Raw genomic sequence first — 19,548 nt, 5'->3', positions numbered from 1 at the left:
GTTGAAGAAAATGAAGTATCAAAAAGCCATGGGGTAAGATAAAGTTACTGTAGAGTAATTAAAATTGGGAGGAAGAGACATGACACAGAAACTGGCAAGACTCTTCACAAAATGCATTAGAAAAGCCATGACGCCTAAGGAGTGGAATAATGCAATCATAGTTTTGCTGCATAAGAAAGGAGATAAATCAGAAATTGGAAATTATACACCAATTAGCTTGTTATCCCACATCTAAAGTTGTTCTCAAGGGTCTTACTAACAGATTAGAAAGACTATTTGATGAGAATCAACCAAAAGAGCAAGCTGGCTTTAGGACAGGATTCTCAACTACGGATCACTTCATGTAATATCAATGTAATATCAGCTAATAGAGAAGGCAAATGAATATAAAACACCATTATGCCTGGCATTTGTGGATCGTGAAAATGCATTTGACTCTACAGCATAAGGCAATGTTTTGAGCATTGGAAAGACTAGGCATAGATAACCCATATGTTATGATGATTTTGAAGAAAATATATGAGAACGCTGCCTCCTTTATTAGACCTCTTTTATCTGCAGGTAAATGAACCACTAGGTGGCAGTGATCACAGCGTGCTGAAGTGGGATTTACTCAAAGAGGTAACTACCATTAGGGGTAAAGGGAAGGGTTATTGCTTTCGTAAAGGCGACTACGATGGACTGAGACAGTATTTAAATTCTATGCTGTGGGACCAACTGATGATGTTACCAACAGCAAATTCAAAATGGGAAGCATTCAAAGAACTTATCTTGGAAGCTACTAGGCTTTACATACCAACTAAGAAATATTGTTCAAGATTTAGGCCTAAATGGATGTCAGATGAACTAATGAGACATATGGCAGAGAAGAAAAATGCATGGGATACATAGAAATTAACACGTGACACAGAAGCCTATGATAGATACAAGTTGATCTGTAACCAAGTTACAAAGGAGGTTAGGCAGGCGAAGGCAGATTACGAGAAATCTTTGGCAAGGAATGCAAAGAAAAACAGCAAAGAGTTCTTTACTTATGTAAACTCTAAAAGGAAGGGGATGAATCAGATTGGTCCACTTGATATCGATGGGTCAACTGTTGATGATCCTGCTCAGGTAGCTGAGCAGGATCATGGAGATGTGCAAATGTGACCCCAATTCACAAAGGAGGATCAAAGGGTGACACAAGTAGTTATAGACCTGTTAGTTTAACTTCTTTTCCTGGAAAATTAATGGAGGCACTGGTTAAAGAAGCACTGCAGGATCATCTAGACAAGACTTCAGTTATAGCTCAGACAGCATGGTTTTGTTAAGGGGAAGTCTTGCCTGACCAATTCGATTGGATACTATGATGCAGTCACAAAAGAACTGGAGGCAGGGAATAACTTTGATATTATATACTTGGATCTTAGAAAGGCTTTTGATACTGTTGCACATGGAAGACTGCTGCACAAATTGGAGCAGTGTGTCATTGGAGGCAAATTGCTGCTATGGATAAAGGGGTGGTTGAGGGGGAGAAGACAGAGAGTGGTAATCAGTGGACACTGCTCATCGTGGACTAATGTTATTAGTGGAGTCCCTCAGTGTTCAGTATTGGGTCCATTATTGTTTTCTGTATTTATAAATGATATTGATGATGGTATATCAAGCTTAATGTCCAAGTTTGCAGAAGATACGAAGGTTAGCAGGGTTGTCCAGGACACTACTGACACTATGCTACTGCAACAGGATCTGGAAAGGTTGAGCAGATGGGCTAAGAGGTGGCAAATGAAGTCTAACATTGACAAATGTCAAGTACTGCATATAGGAAACAGCAACCCCAGAGCAACGTATCAACTCTGCGATACTACACTGACAGTGGTAGAGAATGAAAGGGACCTGGGGGTGGTTATGCAGGCAGATATGAAGTTTTCTGAGCAGTGCAGACAGGCTGCAAGAGTAGCTAATGGTGTATTGTCGATGATATATAGGAATTTTTCTAGCAGGGATAAGGAGGTGATTATTCCCTTGTATAAGGCAATGGTCAGGCCATACCTAGAGTACTGTATACAGGTCTGGAGGCCTCATTTCAAGAGGGATGTAGAGATGCTGGAACGAGTACAGAGAAGGGCAACAAGATTAGTGAATGGAACAAAGGGGTGCTCTTACGAAGAAAGGCTTAAGTTTTGCAAATTACAGTGTCTGGGGACTAGGCACCAGCGAGGTGATCTGATAGAGGTGTATAAAGCCTTGAATGGTTTGAGCATGCTCAATGCTGATGGGATTCTTCCTCTTGCTCGAATAATCACCTGAGAGGGCATAAATTCAAACTGAGAAAAGACAGATGTAGGATAGATCTGAGGAAATTTGCCTTTAGCCAGCGGGTGGTTGGTTGGTGGAATAGACTTCCATCCCTTGTCGTGGAAGTTGATAGCCTAAATAAGTTTAAGGCTCAGCTGGACAGGTATTTCGAACGAACAGAGGGGTGAAGTGGAGGTGGATATTTTTTATTTATTTATTTATTATTTTATTTTATTTTTTATTTTTTGGCCGATGCTGCATAAGCTTGCTTTCTTGCATCAAATGCCTCTACTAATGCTAATGCTAGACAAAACCAGTAGCAAATTTAAAATTGAGAAAGGAGTTCGACAAGGAGACAATATCTCTGAAGTTATTATCTAGATGTTCTGGGGGCAAAGACGTTTCACGTGAGCAGGTAGCTAATATCAGGGAAGAGAGCCTAAAAAACTTCAAGGGTTGTGTTAGGGTTGTTAAATATATAAGAACAGTAAATCTTAATTGTTTATACAGTAACGTTAGAAGTGTCGTCAATAAAATGAGCGAATTCGAACTGCTGGTTAAAACAAGTAACGCGGACATAATAGGGCTTACGGAGACGTGGTGCCACCCGGAAATTGGGGATGATGAGTTTCAGTACGGCTTGTATAATGTATTTAGGAAGGATAGAGTAGATAGAAGGGGTGGTGGGGTAATGCTTCTTATCAGAAGCAGCCTGAGTGCGACGATAGCTTTCCCAGATTCAGACATTTCACATGCTAGTATAGAGTCTGTATGGTGTGAGATAGTTGGAAACAAAGGTACAATGCGAGTAGGCGTAATCTACAGACCAGGTGATTGTGAAGACTATGATAAAAGCCTCTACATGCAAATGGAATGGGCAAGTAAGCGTCAATGCCTTATTATGGGTGATTTCAATTTGCCTCTAATTGATTGGAGTAAATGGGAAGGAAACTCGACATGGGGAACAAAATTTTTAAATCAACTAGATGACTGTTATTTGTATCAACATGTCAGGGAAAGTACTAGAGAAAAGAATATCCTAGACCTCATCATCACACATGAATCAGATGACATAACAGGGCTGACAGTAGAGGAACCAGTAGCAGGAAGTGATCACGGAGTTCTACGGTGGATGATGATGACGAGAGAGGTAGCAGAAGTAAAAGGCAAAGGAATGGGCTTTAATTTCAGAAAAGGAAATTACGATGCCTTAAGGTACTACATGGCCTCTATTAACTGGGTAGATATCGCGCAGAGAATGAATACAATTGAACTGTGGTACGCTTTTAAAACATTAATCACAGATGCCTTGAATGCGTATATATACCATTAAAAAAATACTCCACGAGAAGGGTTCCAAGTTGGATGAATAGTGAAGTTGCCACATTACTTGAGCAGAAAAAGGTGGCATGGAAACGTTACAGAGCAATAAAAAGTACTGAAGCCTATAACAGCTACAAGGTGGTGTGTAATAGAGCCACAGAAAAGGTTCGACAGGCAAAGGCAGTTTATGAGAAATCACTAGCAAACAGAGCAAAGAGGGGGGATAAAGAATTCTTCACATATATAAATGCCAAGAAGAGCAGGACAAACCAGATCGGACCTTTACGTAAGGGAAAGGGGATAGTAATAAATACACCAGCTGCCGTTGCAGATGAACTCAACAGTTATTTTGCATCGATATTTACAAATGAAAAGCCTTTTGTGGCAATGGGAAATTGTGGGAGCGAAGTTAAAAAATATGTAATTAATGATATTGAAATTTCGCAAGATTATTTAATGAAAAAACTTTCAAGCCTACAGACTAGTAAGGCTCCTGGAGTTGATGGAATATACCCTATAATCTTGAGAGAGGCGGCAAGCGAGTGCATTGAACCACTGAGGCTGGTTATGCGAGCATCACTAGACTCTGGGGAGATTCCCTTGGATTGGAAAAGTGCAAATGTATCTCCCATACATAAGGGTGGCTCTAAAAGTGAAGTGGGAAATTATCGACCTGTCAGTCTGACTTCAGTAGTAGGGAAAATCATGGAGGCAATGATCAAGGGTGGAATTCAGGATCATTTGGATAGAATTGAAATTCTCAAGGATACTCAGCATGGTTTTGTAAAGGGAAAATCATGTTTAACAAATCTGGTTCGCTATTTCGAAAGGGTCACTCACGAGCTGGATTTAGGGAATAATTTCGACATTGTTTATTTAGATTTCAGCAAAGCTTTTGACTCAGTCCCACATGAGCGGTTGCTTTATAAGCTGGAACAGGTTGGAATCACTGGGAAAATCCTTAGATGGATAGAAGGATGGCTTCAGGGCAGGAGGCAGAGGGTTGTGATAAATGGCTATTCCTCAGATTGGGTTGATGTAAGAAGTGGGGTTCCCCAAGGATCAGTATTAGGACCACTGTTGTTTTTAATTTTCATAAACGACATTGATGAAGGGATAGAGGGCGTGATGTCTAAATTTGCAGATGATGTTAAAATTGGTAGAGTAGTTAATGATCACTGTCAAGCTGAGCTTCTTCAGAGAGACCTAGATAGACTTCAAGAATGGTCAGAAAAATGGCAGCTGTGCTTTAATCCAACAAAGTGTAAGGTATTACACCTGGGAAACAGTAATCCCAAAATAACTTATTCACTTGGTGGAGTTCAACTAAACCCAGTACTGGAGGAAAGGGACTTGGGTGTTACGATACGGTCTCAGACATGAAATTCTCTGAGCATTGTAAACAGGTTGCAAGGAAGGCCCATGGTGTCCTATCGATGATCTATCGAACTTTTGCAAGTAGAGATAGGGACGTGATAATCCCATTATATAAGGCCTATGTTAGACCACACTTGGAATACTGTGTTCAAGTATGGAGACCGCACCTAAAGAAAGACATCGAGCTTCTTGAAAGGGTGCAAAGAAGGGTAACTCGCCTGGTGAGATCGGCAAAAGGGCGTGCTTATGAAGAAAGACTTCGAATATGTGGGTTGCAGAGTTTGGAAACTAGACACCTTAGAGGAGATTTGATTGAGGTGTTTAAGGCTCTGAGAGGCATCAGTAAAATGAATGAGGACAAAATTTTCAAGATTATAAATGATGCTAGAACTAGGGGACATAAATTCAAGTTACGCGGGGAAATGTTTAGATTGGACTGCAGGAAGTTTTATTTTAGCCAGCGAGTTATAAATTACTGGAATAAGTTGCCTTCATGGGTGGTAGAGGCCGACAGTTTGGGGAAATTCAAAGGTCATCTGGATAGTACTTTCGGGTAAGGGAAGCGCATAGGATGATAGGATTAATTTCCTTTTTATTTAATTTTTAATTTCATTTTATTATTTTTATTTATTTATTAATTATTATTATTTATTTATTTAATTTTTGTTTTTATCATTGTTTTGTTCGGATTTTTTTTTTTTTTTTTTTTTTTTTGGCTGGTGCAGCATAAGCCATAGGCTTTCTTGCACCATACGGCCGTTACTAATACTAATACTAAGTTATTTACTGCTGCCCTTGACGTTTTCAGAAGATTAGACCGGTCGCAGAAAGGAGTTAATGTGAATGGAGAGTACCTAAACCATTTACGATTTGCAGATGATATTATGATCATAAGCCATGATCCCAAAGAATTAGAGGAAAATCTTAATCGGTTATGCTATGGCTAAAACAAAAGTAATGATGAACAAGTACACCACAGAAAGGGATATAATGATTGAAGGGGCAGTAATTGAAAAGGTGGTGTCATATACTTATCTGGAACAAGTCATTAGTTGTATAATGATAAATGGCTGGAGGTCAAGAAAAGAATAAATTTTGGATGGAAAGCATTCAGGAAATATAGTCATATGCTGAGGAGCAATATCCCGATTTGCGTGAAACGTAAAATAATGAATCAATGTATACTCCCCACCATGACATGGATGTGAAACTTGGTCATTCACCAAAAGAATGGAAGAGAAGCTGAGAACTACACAGCAAAGAATGGAACAAATTATGTTAGGAATCAGACTGTTAGATAAGAAGAGAAACACATGGATTAGGCAGAAAACTCAAGTAAAGGGCATTCTTATCAAAACTAAAGAACTAAACTGGTCTTTGGCAGGACACACAGCTTGAAGACATGATGACAGATGGACTAAGAAAATAACAGAATGGTACCCAAAAGGAGCCAGAAGAAAACCTGGAAGACAACAACGGAGATAGACAGATGAAATTCATGAGCATGTGTAGTAAATGGATGGCCATTTGCACAAAACAGAAGGAACTGGAAAGTTGCTGGAGAGGCCTTCATCCTACAGTGGATTGAAAATTGTTGATGATGATGATGCAATACTGTCCCAAGAAATAACAAGATTACAGATACCTTATACAAAGTACCTTATATGCTCTCTTGTGGTTATAAATAATGCCTTGATCCAGTGACTGCATAAAACTAGTGGTAATGGGAGGTTAAAAACAACAGCCAATTTGTCAACTTAAGTGTCTCGGCAGAATGTGCTGTATAACGATCTAGAATCATCAAAATGTTCCCTTTTTTTTTTTCTGAAGCCATTCTTCTGTCCACTTTTCATAACCAAGACTGAAAAATGTTAAATGTAAACTAAGCACTTCTATTGGCCACATAATCACAGGGAAGTTGATTAACTACTTTAAAGCATCTTGGATTGGAAAAACTTTCCAATCACAATTCAGATGGCAGTACAAAAGTGGTTTTGTGCTGCCATCTGAATTGCAGCACAACAGAACAGCGAGTCCTTATTTACTAAATTTTCCACCATGACAAGACTCTCCTCGAATAGCAAATGTTTTGTTTGGCAGCAAATTATAAAATAAACCCGTCTCGTCAAGATTAAAAATATCCTTTGCCTCATATTTTTCGAAAATGGACTGTATGGAACACAACCAGTTTGTAGCCTTTTCTTTGTCGACTAATCCAGACTCACTGCAAACATTTCGCGAAACCAAGTTATTCCTGTCTTTAAATCTTTGTAGCCAGCCACTGCTGCATTTGAAGTCGCTAATTGCATGTTGCTGATGCAGATAATTTGCTTTTTCTTGCAAAATCAGACCTGATATTGGCAAATTAGGTGTACACATTTGTTGGTACCACTCAAAACATTTTGTTTCAAGCTCCTCGTGTTTTGAACCAGGAATTCGTTTCCTGTTTTTGTTCCCTGCTCCAGCGTCACACACTTCAAGTTTTGTTAGTTTTTCAGTATTGTAGATAAAGTAAGTAAAGGGATGTTGTATTCCTTTGCAATGTCCGTTTTGCTAAGTTCAATCCTATCAGCCTCTTGTATACTTTTCAGTTTAATTTCCAAGCTTAATTCCGCCAGTTTATGTTTTGTAACCATAACACTACTAGATGAGATTTAATGTACACAAACTTTAAATTAATTTAAAAACACAAGTTCTAAAAAAGACATCAGTTCAGATAAAATGGCACAAAAATAGATTACTGTATACTGTAGCAAAAGACTCTTTGAACTGGTGTAACAATTGCAACTGACCTTAATCCCATGGAGAGCAAGGAAGTATACGTAAACACCTTAGAAAACCTGTTTTTATTCTTTTGTTAATTAAAAAATCATCTCATCTTTCACAATAATGTTTTTCCAAGTGCTTCATGTTGTAGCTACCATAAACTAGTTTTGTTTACACAAAAATAATTTCTAACAAGTCAGTGTGATCCTTTGGGAAGCAGGGAACTAGGTGGCCAGAGGCAATAATAGGAGCAATAATTGGACAGCTGTGGCAAGATTTGTATTAAATGTACAAAATAATATTTATTTCTCACAAGGTAAAAATGAACTTGTAATACACATTAACCAAATTTTGTAATAAATGAGTATATTTACAAAGAAAAGCCTATCGTTTTGCCGGGGGATGGTATGTGCTTCATATAAACGAATACTGTGTATAAACCGAGTCTGTATTAACAAGATTTTACTGGAGCACAATATCATCACAAAATAAATAAATGGAATTCTCATGATTTAACTATGAAATCATGAAAGTTAAATCCAACAAATTTCAAGCCAATTAAATTTAACTTTACCTAATTTAACATCTCCATTCTCTGTTAGCAAGATATTAGCTCCCTTAATATCTCTGTGCATTTTGCCCATAGAATGAAGATATGCCAAACCTTTCAATGTTTCTCTGCACATATACGCAATCTGAGGCTCTGTTAAAGGACCCGTTACTGCAAGAAATAAATATCAGATATCACTGAACATGTTCATTTTTCAAAATGTAAAAACTTTTTATATCAAACTATTATTCATAATGCTTCTCCTTAATGGAACTATATGGATATTAATCAATGAATGTAAGGAAACGGGCCAGTGAATAGAAATATTCATAAAAATATTTCTACCTACTTCCTATCCAATTTATGTTAATATATTCCCTTGCATATTCTTTGTGCAGAACAAAACAGCAGAATCATTTACAGAACATATACAATTAAACTTGTAATTTAAAACAAAAAACGTCAAAACAAGAAAAAAATATCAGCAAAATACTATGGAGGTAAGCAAAGTTTAATTCACAGTTTTAAGTCAGAAGTGGCACTGCATTAGTATTTAAAAAAAAAAAAAAAAAAAACACAGTGGAAAAAACCCAGACTTTCAGTACCCTTCAGGAACCTCAATCTTTGTTAACCAATTTAAAAAAAAAAAAAACACTTTCATGGCTTGTAATTTTTTTTTTTTTTTTTATAGATCATGTTTACCATAGGAAACAAGTAGTTCTGATATTTTTACATAGTTTTATGAGCTACAACAATATTAACTTCCCCCAATTCTACAGGTTTGCATTACACATTCCCTTAGGTCAGAAAAAAGGAACAAAACTGCTACTTCTACTGCATCATTACAACACCTTACAATCATTAGGGTTTGGCCCGAAAAAAAAAAAAAAAAAAAATCAATAATCAAAGAAATATAATGAAATGTGCACCATAAATAGGAGAATACATACAGGAATCATAAATGCATTTTTCATTACCCAGACCCTATATCCTGCCTGTGGCAGGGCACAGCGATTACTGAAATGCCGTATTTTAGATTTCTTCATTCATAACGACTGTGGCTTTCAGCGAGATGAAGAATTCTTTTATGTTATTTCTATTCGGTATTATTCAATTTTTTAGTACTGCACTTCAGCATCTGCAAACCAGATGACACTGTCTCTGCAGCTTTTTGTACATTTATAACTTCCAAATATTCTATGATTTCAACAGTGTAATGTAAAATACACATTCAATGAAATATATTCATACAAGGCTGCACTATAAGCTTCTAAAGTTGAGTCTTGTGAACAACCCATACAATTGCTTAGGTTATGACATTAAAAAATAATAATAAATAAATAAATTATACTGCCCTCCAATTACCATTCAACTGCTATTACTTTGACTCTTTCTAAGGTAAAAGAAATTAGCACATCTTTAGCCTGAAAAACCTTCCAAGAAATTATGAATCGCATACAGATTTCATTATTATCAATCCACAAGGGATGCTCTTTCTAACATCATCTACTTGTGGACAAATTTTCTGGAAAAGGTTTGGTAAAGTATTTTTGTTGATAGTTGAAGAAATATAAATAACTTTTGCAATAAATCTAGCCACCATTTTATTTCCATATGCAATTTGATATCAATTTTCTTTCTGGTCACTTACTGGATAAGTTTTTATTTTTTCTAAATTAAAAACCATCAGATGGTTGTGTTCTTAAACCTAGTCTCCTCTTCCTGTATATCAATTATCTTCTTTTATTATCTGCAAATCCCATTCAAAATTTTGTCAATGATATAAGCTATTCTCTTCTTATGCATTTAACAACTTTGCACCATACAATTAAAACTTTTGGCATATGCATCACATCAACTTCTTAAATCAAACTTACTATTCTCCAATAGGAGGAGACAGATGGAGAATACCCTTAATTAACATGCTATAGTAACATTATTCTCTGCCCAAACCTAGCTAATTACATCCCTAAGTGGGGTAGGAGCCTTTGTACAGGTTTCTCCAATACATGATAGTTTTAATAAGGAAAAGCTTATTCTTCAATAAAAGAGTTAGAAAATTAAAACTATTCTCAGTAATGGAATATTCTTTTTAAACTATATAGAATGAGTTGGTTTCTTTTTTTTTTTTTTTTTAGGAGCATTAGCAACTAAGGCCATATTGCTCCAGGATATGCAGTGGTCATTCCTTGACCTTTCCGCATCCTCCGTATTTGGTGGTGACGGGCTCGAACCCCGGTCTAATCAAAAAGCGTGTGCTACGCACTGCTGCTCCTTCCCACCTGGCTACGGAGGCGCCTAGAATGAGTTGGTCTTTTACTATTTCTTTAATAGGTGAAATGGAAATTCTAGGTGAAATGGAAATTCTAGGTGAAATGGAATCTCTTTTTATTATTTATATAAAAATAATAGTAAAAACAAAAAAAAAAAAAAAAAACACACACACCTGTTTTGTGGACTTGTACTTACTGTGATATATATCCTGCAAAGAGCCACCACCACAGTATTCCATGCATATCCACAGTTTGTCCCTCCTAAATAAAATTCAGCAAGTAACAGTAAACTACACAAGTAACTCAAATACTTTTATATGACTTTTTTTTTAGATAAGCTGATTTGTATTATTAGTAGAAAGAACATATTAATAAAGTGACAAAAGCAATTATGCCTAAATATGATTTTTTGAAAAGATTTCATTAACTAAAGCACATGAAGTAGAAAAGCTTGTTATGCAAGTTAAGACAATATTTGGTATGTGCATACTGTAGACAGTGAAAAGCTAATTCTCAAAATAAGGGAGGGAAAATACACTTTTTGCATTGATACAAATGTGTCAGACTGTGCTTTGCTAGTTATCTTATAAATGTACACTATTCAATACTTTTAATTAAGATGTTGAGACATGATATAAGTTGCAAACTACCATAATGCCAACATGGTAAATACTGTGGGTATACTGAAACATTCATAGCCCCATAAAGAAATACAGATACAGTAATTCCCACTTATCGCAGGGAATGTGCTCCTGATAATTTTGAGTTAAGCAAAAATCTGCATTCATTGGAATTAAATATATTACCATGCTTGTGTCAGCTCCCCTTATGTGTGTTTCCAAGAAAGATTAAGGATGCCACCAGCATTTAGTTTACTCAATCCATTTAAAGCCTTGAACACTTCAATCAGGTCTCCTTGCAGGTGCCTAGTTTCCAAGCACTGAAATTTATAAAACTGAAGTTGCTAATGGTAGAAATTTTTTTTCTTTTTTCTTTTTGTGTCCCCCTGACTGACCTTGTTGTTGTTCTCTGTACTGCCCATTCCAAAAGATCCACATCCTTCCTAAAATGAGGCTTCCAGACCTTTGTGCGTATTCCAGATGCAGTCTAATTACCTCCTTGTGAATGAAAAATACCTGTATATAACTGACTTGTTGAGAAATATGAAAAGGAACAATGAAGAATTTGGGTTCCTAGTAGATATAGGGAGAAAATTAGTCGCAGATGAGAAGGATGTTGTTATTTGGTTTTTAGGAGCATTTAGCAACTAAGGCCATATTGCTCTGAGGATATGCGGTCGTCATCCCTGACCTTTCCGCATCCTCCGTATTTGGTGGTCACGGGCTTGAACCCCGGTCTAATCAAGAAGCGTGTGCTACGCACTGCTGCTCCTGCCCACCTGGCTACGGAGGCACCTGCGGATGAGAAGGAAATCAGGAAACAGTGGCAGAACTATTTTGCAACTGTGTTTAATGCTAAGGCTGATGGGAAGAATATAGTGCAAGAAGAGCAGAATGCACAGTGGGAAAAGAAAGCAAAAAAAAAAAAAAAAAAAAAGCAGCAATGAAAAAGATGAAGAATGGAAAATCACCTGGAGTAGATGAATTAGGGCTGCAGGCAATATTGGACTAAAATGGCTTTATGATATCATCAGCCTAGTTTGACAAGAAAAGATTACCAAATGATTGAACAAGAGGAATCATTATGCCAATTTTTAAGAAAGGGTCCAGAAGAGAATGCAACAACTATAGGGGAATCACTATTATGCCACTGTGCTAAAATCTTTGAGCAAATTCTTGAGACAAGGTTGAGGAATAAAATAGAAGAGAGAATGAGGGAAGAACAGTATGGATTTAGAAGAGGAAGGTCAACGATTGACTTGATATCTGCCTTAAGAGAATTGCTAGAAAGACACTGGGAGTTTGCTGAGAGCCATTTTTCTGGTATTCTTAGACCTTGAAAAGGCATATGATAGTGTGCAAAAAGAAAGTGTGAAAAAATTTGGAGAAAATGGTAATAGATAGGGAGGAGGTAATGATAATTAAAACTATGTATTTAAAGTGTAAAAGGTGGACAAGGACAAAATTTGGGGATTCAGATTGGTTTTCAGTGTACAATGGACTTTGACAGGGTAATGTATTGTCACCACTACTTTTTATTATTGTCATGGCCAATATCCTTGCAGCAGTGGATGATAAAAAAGATGGAACAGCGATGTTTGCAGATGATGTTGTCCTTTGGGCATACAAGGAGGAACAGCTTCAAGAGAACAAGAGAAATTAACGTGATGGAAAAAGAGTAGTTAGTGAGTATGGTTTAAAGATAAGTGGCCAGAAAAGTAAAAAAATGGTGATGGATAGAGAGGGAGAGGTGAGGGTAAAAGGTGTGAAATTGAGAAAGGAAATATTGGAAGTGGTGGTTAATTTCAAGTAGCTAGGGAGTTATTAACAAAGGATGGCAGCCTAGATATGAAAATAACTATGCTAGTTAAAACTAGAAGAAATAAAATAAGAATTACTGATATATGAATGAATTTGGGAATAGAAAAATTGAGGGAGAAGATGATAACATCATGTTTGCAATGGTTTGAACACATGAAGAGGTGGAGAGATTAGATTAGAGAAGATGTGGAAACAAAGGGAACTTAGTGAGAGAGGATGATAGAAGACAAGATCTGGGAAGACAGAAAAAGATGGAAGGCTTTGACTCACTGACACTTTAGGTTGGAACAGTGATGAAGAACTAACAGAATCCCTCGAACTGTTCTGGCAGCCTTTGCGTGTATTGATAGTCAGACTATACAATTACCCTTATGTATTTTTTTTTTTTCTTTTTCATTCTCTACTTACTGCCTTGAATGCCATATTACACAACTAATTTATTATTCTAGGATTAATGCTATCTATATGCAAGCAATACCATACATTTATCAATGTTAAATATTAATTGCCAATTCTCAGCCAATCTGACTAATTTTTTTTAGGTCTTCTTGGAGTACTATGCATAATTCCTGTCATTAACCACCCTGCCAACTTTGCTATCATCAGAAAATTTAGACATTAAGCTTGATATGCCTTCATCCATATCATTAAAAAATACGAAAAACAGAAAGGTGACTCACCACTGAACCCAAGGGACACCACTAACAATATCAGTCCAAGGGCAACAGTGTCCATTAATAACCACCCTCTATCTTTCGCAACCTAATAATCCCTTTATCCATAGTGGCAACTTTCCCCTAACAGAACAATGCTCCAACATGTACAGTAATCTTTCATGTGGAACAGCATCGAAAGTTTTATTGAAATCTAAGTATATATGATATCAGATTATTTTTGGCATACAATTAATTACTGCAAAACAATAGTTGATAAAATTAGGATCAACTATTGATTGATCAAGAAATTGGCACCAACTCAGCATTCTGATGAGCATCTATCATCTTTTAAGGGCACAAAGGGTGATATTGTTGTACACGTTGGTACTAATGACATTAAGAGTAGGAGATCTGCAGATATACTTAGCAAGTACAGGTCAATGTTGAAAAAAAGCCTAGACATGAAAGGAAGAAGTACATGATGAGAACCTTGTTAACCAATTTGGCCCCGGAGAGATTGTGCAGGGCTCGTGGGGTAGAATTTTTCTCAGTGTGGTCTGCGCTTGTTAACAGGAGAGATTACTTCTACAGGGATGGAATACACTTAAATAAAAAGGATGCAAGAATATTTGCTGATTCTATCAAGGCAGTGTTAGTTGGATCGGAAAACTTCTAGCTTGGGGGATTTACAGACTAACAAATTAACAGTGGCTGCAGGCAGAAGTGAAAGTTATTCTTGCACTGCTTCTATTGGAATGAGCAGCAGCCTGGAAAGCAACATGCTGGGGATTTCGTGTACTGCTGTGAGTCATCATGGAACAAATAAATCCATGGCCTGTGTAACGGTAACTAAGAGTAAGAACAGGTACATTTATACTTGCATATACACCAATGCTAGGAGTATAGTAAAAAAAATTTGATGAATTTTGAAGTGCTGGTCAAGACATCAAAGGCAGATATTATTGTGAGGTTATCTAAGACATGGTGTCACAAATATAAGGAATGCAGAACTGGAATTTGGGGGATACAGTGTGTACAGAAAAGACAGACAGGATAGAAAGGGAGGAGGAAGGGAGTTATGCTATTGGTTAAGAAACACAAAATCTAAGGAAGGGCATCCAGTTTACATGGGTGGACAGTGCAATGTTGTCAGTTTGGTGTGACATAAGCACTGGGAAAACCAAGTTGAGAGTAGGAGTGTGTTATAGGCCTAATTACTCTGATGAGTACAACAAACAACTGTAAAAGAGAAATAGAGTGGTCCAGTAAACCAGATTGTTTTCTAATGGTGGATTTTAACTTCCTGAATATAGACTGGAACTTGTGGATTGGTCATTCTGCAGATTATTTTCAAAAGCAGGCATGTTCAAGAGCCAATCAGAGGGAGTAATGTAATACACTTGATCTGATTATCAGCAGTGATTATTCATTTAAGATTCTGCAGATAAAGGAACCACTAGGTGGCAGTGATCACAGAGTACTGATGTGGGATTTACTTAAAAGATGTAACTACCATCAGGTGTAAATTGAAGGGTTTTTGCTTTCATAGATGTGACTACAGTGGTATCAGACAGTGTTAAATTCTATACAGTGGGACCAACTGAGGATGTCACTAACACCAAATTCTAAATGAGAAGCATTCAAGGAAGTTATCTGTGAAGCTACTAGGCTTTTTTGTACCAACAAAGAAATACTGTTCAAGGTTTAGGCCTAAATGGATGTCAGATGAGCTAATGAGACCCCTGGCAGATAAGAAAAGTGCATGGGATACATATAAATTATCAGGAGACACAGAAGCCTATGGTAGATATAAGCTAGTCTGTAATCAAGTCACAAAGAAATTCATGTAAGCAATGGAAGATTAGATTATGAGAAATCTTTGACAAAAGATGCAAAGGATGAATCATATTGGTCCACTTCATATCGATGATTCAACTGTTGATGATTCTGCTCAGGTGGTCAACAAACTGAATGAGTACGTTACATCCACATTGACACATGAAGAGTTATTAAGTTAGGAGAATGCCAGAAGTTTATCAAACTGTAACAGGAAGCTAAAGGATTTTGTAATAACTGAGAGCAAAGTGTAGGCCAAACTGTTGAAGTTAAACATAAGAAAAACACCTCAAGTGGATGGGATTTATGTACTTATATTAAAGGAGGCAGCAAAGGAAGTAAGCAAACCCTTAGCCATGATTATGAGAGCTTCCTTGGACTCAGGGGAAGTACCCACAGACTGGAGATGTGCTAATGTATCCCCAATTCACAAAGGGGGATAAGAGGGTGACACAAGTAAATACAGACCTGTTAGTTTAGCCTCTATTCTGGGGAAAATAATGGAGACACTGGTTAAAGAAGCATTGCAGGATTAGCTATACAAGACCATAGTTATAGTTCAGACACAACATGGGTTTGTGAAGGGGAAGTCTTGTCTGACCAATTTGATTGAATACTATGATGTGGCCACAAAGGAACTGGATACAAAAAATTATTCTGATACACATACTTGGATTTCAGGAAAGATTTTGATAATGTTGAACACTGTAGACCAGGGGTCAGCAAACTTTTTTTGGAAAGGGCCAGATCGTAAAATTTTTAGGCTTGGCGGGCCAGGTAGCAAGCTCGAAGATATTTACATGGGTAATTCTACTCATAAAGCAACAAAAAAAAAAAAAAAAAAAAAAAACAGGTTCGAAATCTTTTTATTAGGAAGTGATATTTTACATAATATTTATACACATGCTGACACCTACAAAAAAATGAATAAAATATTTCCATTTATTAATAAACGTATTATAGAACTGGTTAAATTTTGTACTAATGCGATGAATGTAATTGTTTTTTCTGAGATAATATTTCATCATACTGGAGTTTGAAGTTAGTACTTCCTATCATTAAAGTTGTTTGCAAATGGTCATCCATTAATAATGATCTGTATTGCGATTTTACATATTTCATTTTCGAAAATGTCTTTTCACATTGGTAAGAGTACGCCCAAATACAGATATAAATCCCCATGCATATGATTTTAATTGACCGTATTTATCTTCCAAAAGATATTTATAGAATTGGGTTAGATCCACTTCTTTAAACCTAACCTTTAGCATATCATCATTTTGCAGATCAATCACTTCCAATTGAAGGTCTGATGGAAGCTCCTCAATTGTACAGCCAAATGGATTTTGAAATATGGAAATGTCTTTTGCACTTGCATCAATATCCGAAAAACGCTGTTGTAACTGTAGTTTAAGTTCAGAAAATATATCCGCAGCGATTTTTTTTGGGAATGGGGATTTCGCTAATATTTTAAATTTTTTACAGTATGGAAAATGGTCAAACTTGGTTAATGTGATTTGTGTTTCAAATAATGCAAATTTTTGACGATATGACTTTACGATAGAATACGTTTCACATATGAGCACTGTTTTCCCCTGTAATTTTAAGTTAAATTCATTAAGATATCCCACGATGTCTGTAGCAAATGCTAATTTCCATAGCCATTCATTGTTAGATAACAGTGGTTGTGGGCAGTTTTTCTCATTTAGAAAAATTTCTATTGCTTCTCTGAGTTCAAAAAATCTCAATAAAACTTTTCCATTGCTGAGCCATCGAACTGCTGTAGGGTAGGGCAAATCAGGATATTCGGCTTCAATTTCTAATAAAAAAAAATCACAAAACTGATGATGGTTAAGTCCACAAGAACGAATAAAGTTAACCACTGACAACTGGTTCAATAACACATGATAGATTGAGGTGTTTCCCACAAAGAGCCTGCTGGTGAATAATACAATGAATTACCAGATATTTTGAACATTTAGCTTCTTCACAAGCCTTAAAAATTTGTCCAACTAATCCTTTCCCTGTTCCACACATATTTTTACCACCATCAGTTGTGACACATTTTAACTGATTCCATTGCAAATTGTACTGTGTTAGCGTTTTCTCGACTTCCTTGAAGATATCTTCGCCTTTAGTTGTTCCATGCAGACTATTCATAAAAGCTAATTCTTCAGTAACCTCAAACTCAGTATTGACTCCTCGAATAAACAGCAACAATTGGGCAGTATCAGTAATGTCTGTAGACTCATCAAGAGCCAACGAAAACCACTTGAAATTTTTTGCTTTTTCTTTTAATTGACTCTTGATGTGGCTCCCCATGTCCTCAACTCTTCTAACAGTTTTTCTCGCCGAAAGACTGACAGATCGAAACAAATCCATTTTCTCTGGACATTTCTTCGGCTGCGACAAACAAACATGATTTAATTAATTCACCATCGGTAAGTGGTTTCCCTTTCTTGGCTAATAAATGAGCTATTCGTAAGCTTACTTTAGTTACTGCTTCATTATCATTTTTTATTTTAACGAATAAATTGCTTTGTGATGATGCATTACGTTTTAAACTTTCCAATTTTAGCTTCCGTTGATTTTCTGTGAGTTTTGAATATTGTGCCACGTGTTTACTTTGATAATGACGACATATATTGTACTCTTTTTCGCACAGCTATTGTGTCATTACATAATAAACATGATTGTGGCATTTATTTCTATGACAAAATAATTCACACTCCATTCAGGTTTAAAAGCACAACATTCGAAGTCCACTTTTCTCTTCATATTTGGTCTTGAGGGTGACATGGAAACGGTGGGTAATAAATAAAAGGGAAAAAAAAGATTGCAGAGCGCCTTGACAGACAATACCACGTGCGCTGCTAAAGCAAAACTGAGAGAAATGCTGGCAACACTTGTTCTACGGTAGATGACAGAATGCGAATATGCGATGCCAGTAGCACCACGTGCGGTCATTATTCTCAACTTGACTATCGGCTATTGCAGCGTGTAATTTGATTTATTTTAAATTTTTTTCATGTAAAAAAACAATACTGACCCATGTGCCGGATTAAAAAGAGGGGGTGGGCCTTAGTTTGCCAACCTCTGCTGTAGACTACTGTATAATGCAGTATGTATGGCATTAAGGGCAAGTTGCTGCTATGGATAAAGGGTTGTTGAGTTGGAGAAGACAGAGAGTGGTAATCAATGGACACTGTTCTTTGTGGACTAATGTTATTAGTGGAGTCTCCCAGAGTTCGGTGTTGGGTCCATTGTTGTTTTCTATATTTATCAATGATAAATACAGAAAACAACAATGGGCCCAACACCGATGAAGGTAATCAGGCTTAATGTCCAAGTTTGCAGATGATACAAAGGTTACCAGGGTTGTTAATGACAGTATGCTATTGCAACAGGATCTAGAAAAGTTGAGTAGATGGGCTGAGAGGTGGCAACTCAAGTTCAACATTGACAAATGCAAAGTACTGCATATAGGTAGCAGTAACCCCAGGTTAACATACCAACTGTGCAGTAGTACACTCAGGGAAGTGGATAACGAAAAATACCTGGGGTAATTGTGCAGTCAGATATGAAATTTTCTGAACAGTGCCGACAGGCTGCAAAAGTAGCTCACCGGGGGTCTTGTCAATAATATACAGGAATTTTTCTAGCAGGGATAAGGAGGTGATTATCCCCTTATAAGGCAATGATCAGACCACACCTTGAGTACTGCATTCAGGCCTGAAGACCTCGTTTTAGGAAGGATGTAGAGCTGCTGGAACAAGTACAGAGGGTAATGAGATTGGCATTTGTAACAAAGGGTTTCTCTTACCAAGAAAGGCTTGGCTTAAGTTCTGCAAGTTGCAGTGTCTGGAGACTAGGCACCCATGAGGTGATCTGATTGAGGTGTACAAGGGCTTGAATGGTTTGAGCAAGCTGAATGCTGATGGTATTTTTTCTCTTGCTCAGATCACGCACTTGAGTGTGCATAAATTCAAACTGCGGAAAGACAGTTGTAGAATAGATGTGCGGAAATTTGCCTTTAGCCAGCATGATTG

The 19,548-nt window shown here is 36.9% G+C and overlaps 1 protein-coding gene across 3 annotated transcripts in view; it reads right to left on the bottom strand.

The window, feature by feature from the left end:
* Positions 1-19,548, bottom strand: part of hppy (MAP4K3-like protein hppy) — a 394,076-nt gene that overhangs the window by 290,429 nt on the left and 84,099 nt on the right. For all 3 annotated transcript variants that reach the window (XM_090376708.1, XM_090376710.1, XM_090376709.1), the window contains exons 4-5: positions 10,763-10,827; positions 8,318-8,464 (exon numbers count right to left, since the gene is read on the bottom strand). In XM_090376708.1, the coding sequence (XP_090232834.1) occupies positions 8,318-8,464; positions 10,763-10,827 (212 nt within the window). The remainder of the gene's footprint in view (positions 1-8,317; positions 8,465-10,762; positions 10,828-19,548) is intronic.

The sequence above is a fragment of the Mastigoproctus giganteus genome, chromosome 6 (genome assembly GCF_048544385.1).
Source record: "Mastigoproctus giganteus isolate SK-2022 chromosome 6, ASM4854438v1, whole genome shotgun sequence".
NCBI classification, from domain to species: Eukaryota; Metazoa; Arthropoda; class Arachnida; order Uropygi; family Thelyphonidae; genus Mastigoproctus; species Mastigoproctus giganteus.
Note: the sequence above shows the minus strand (reverse complement) of the source record. Positions and strands in the feature narration are given on the sequence as shown.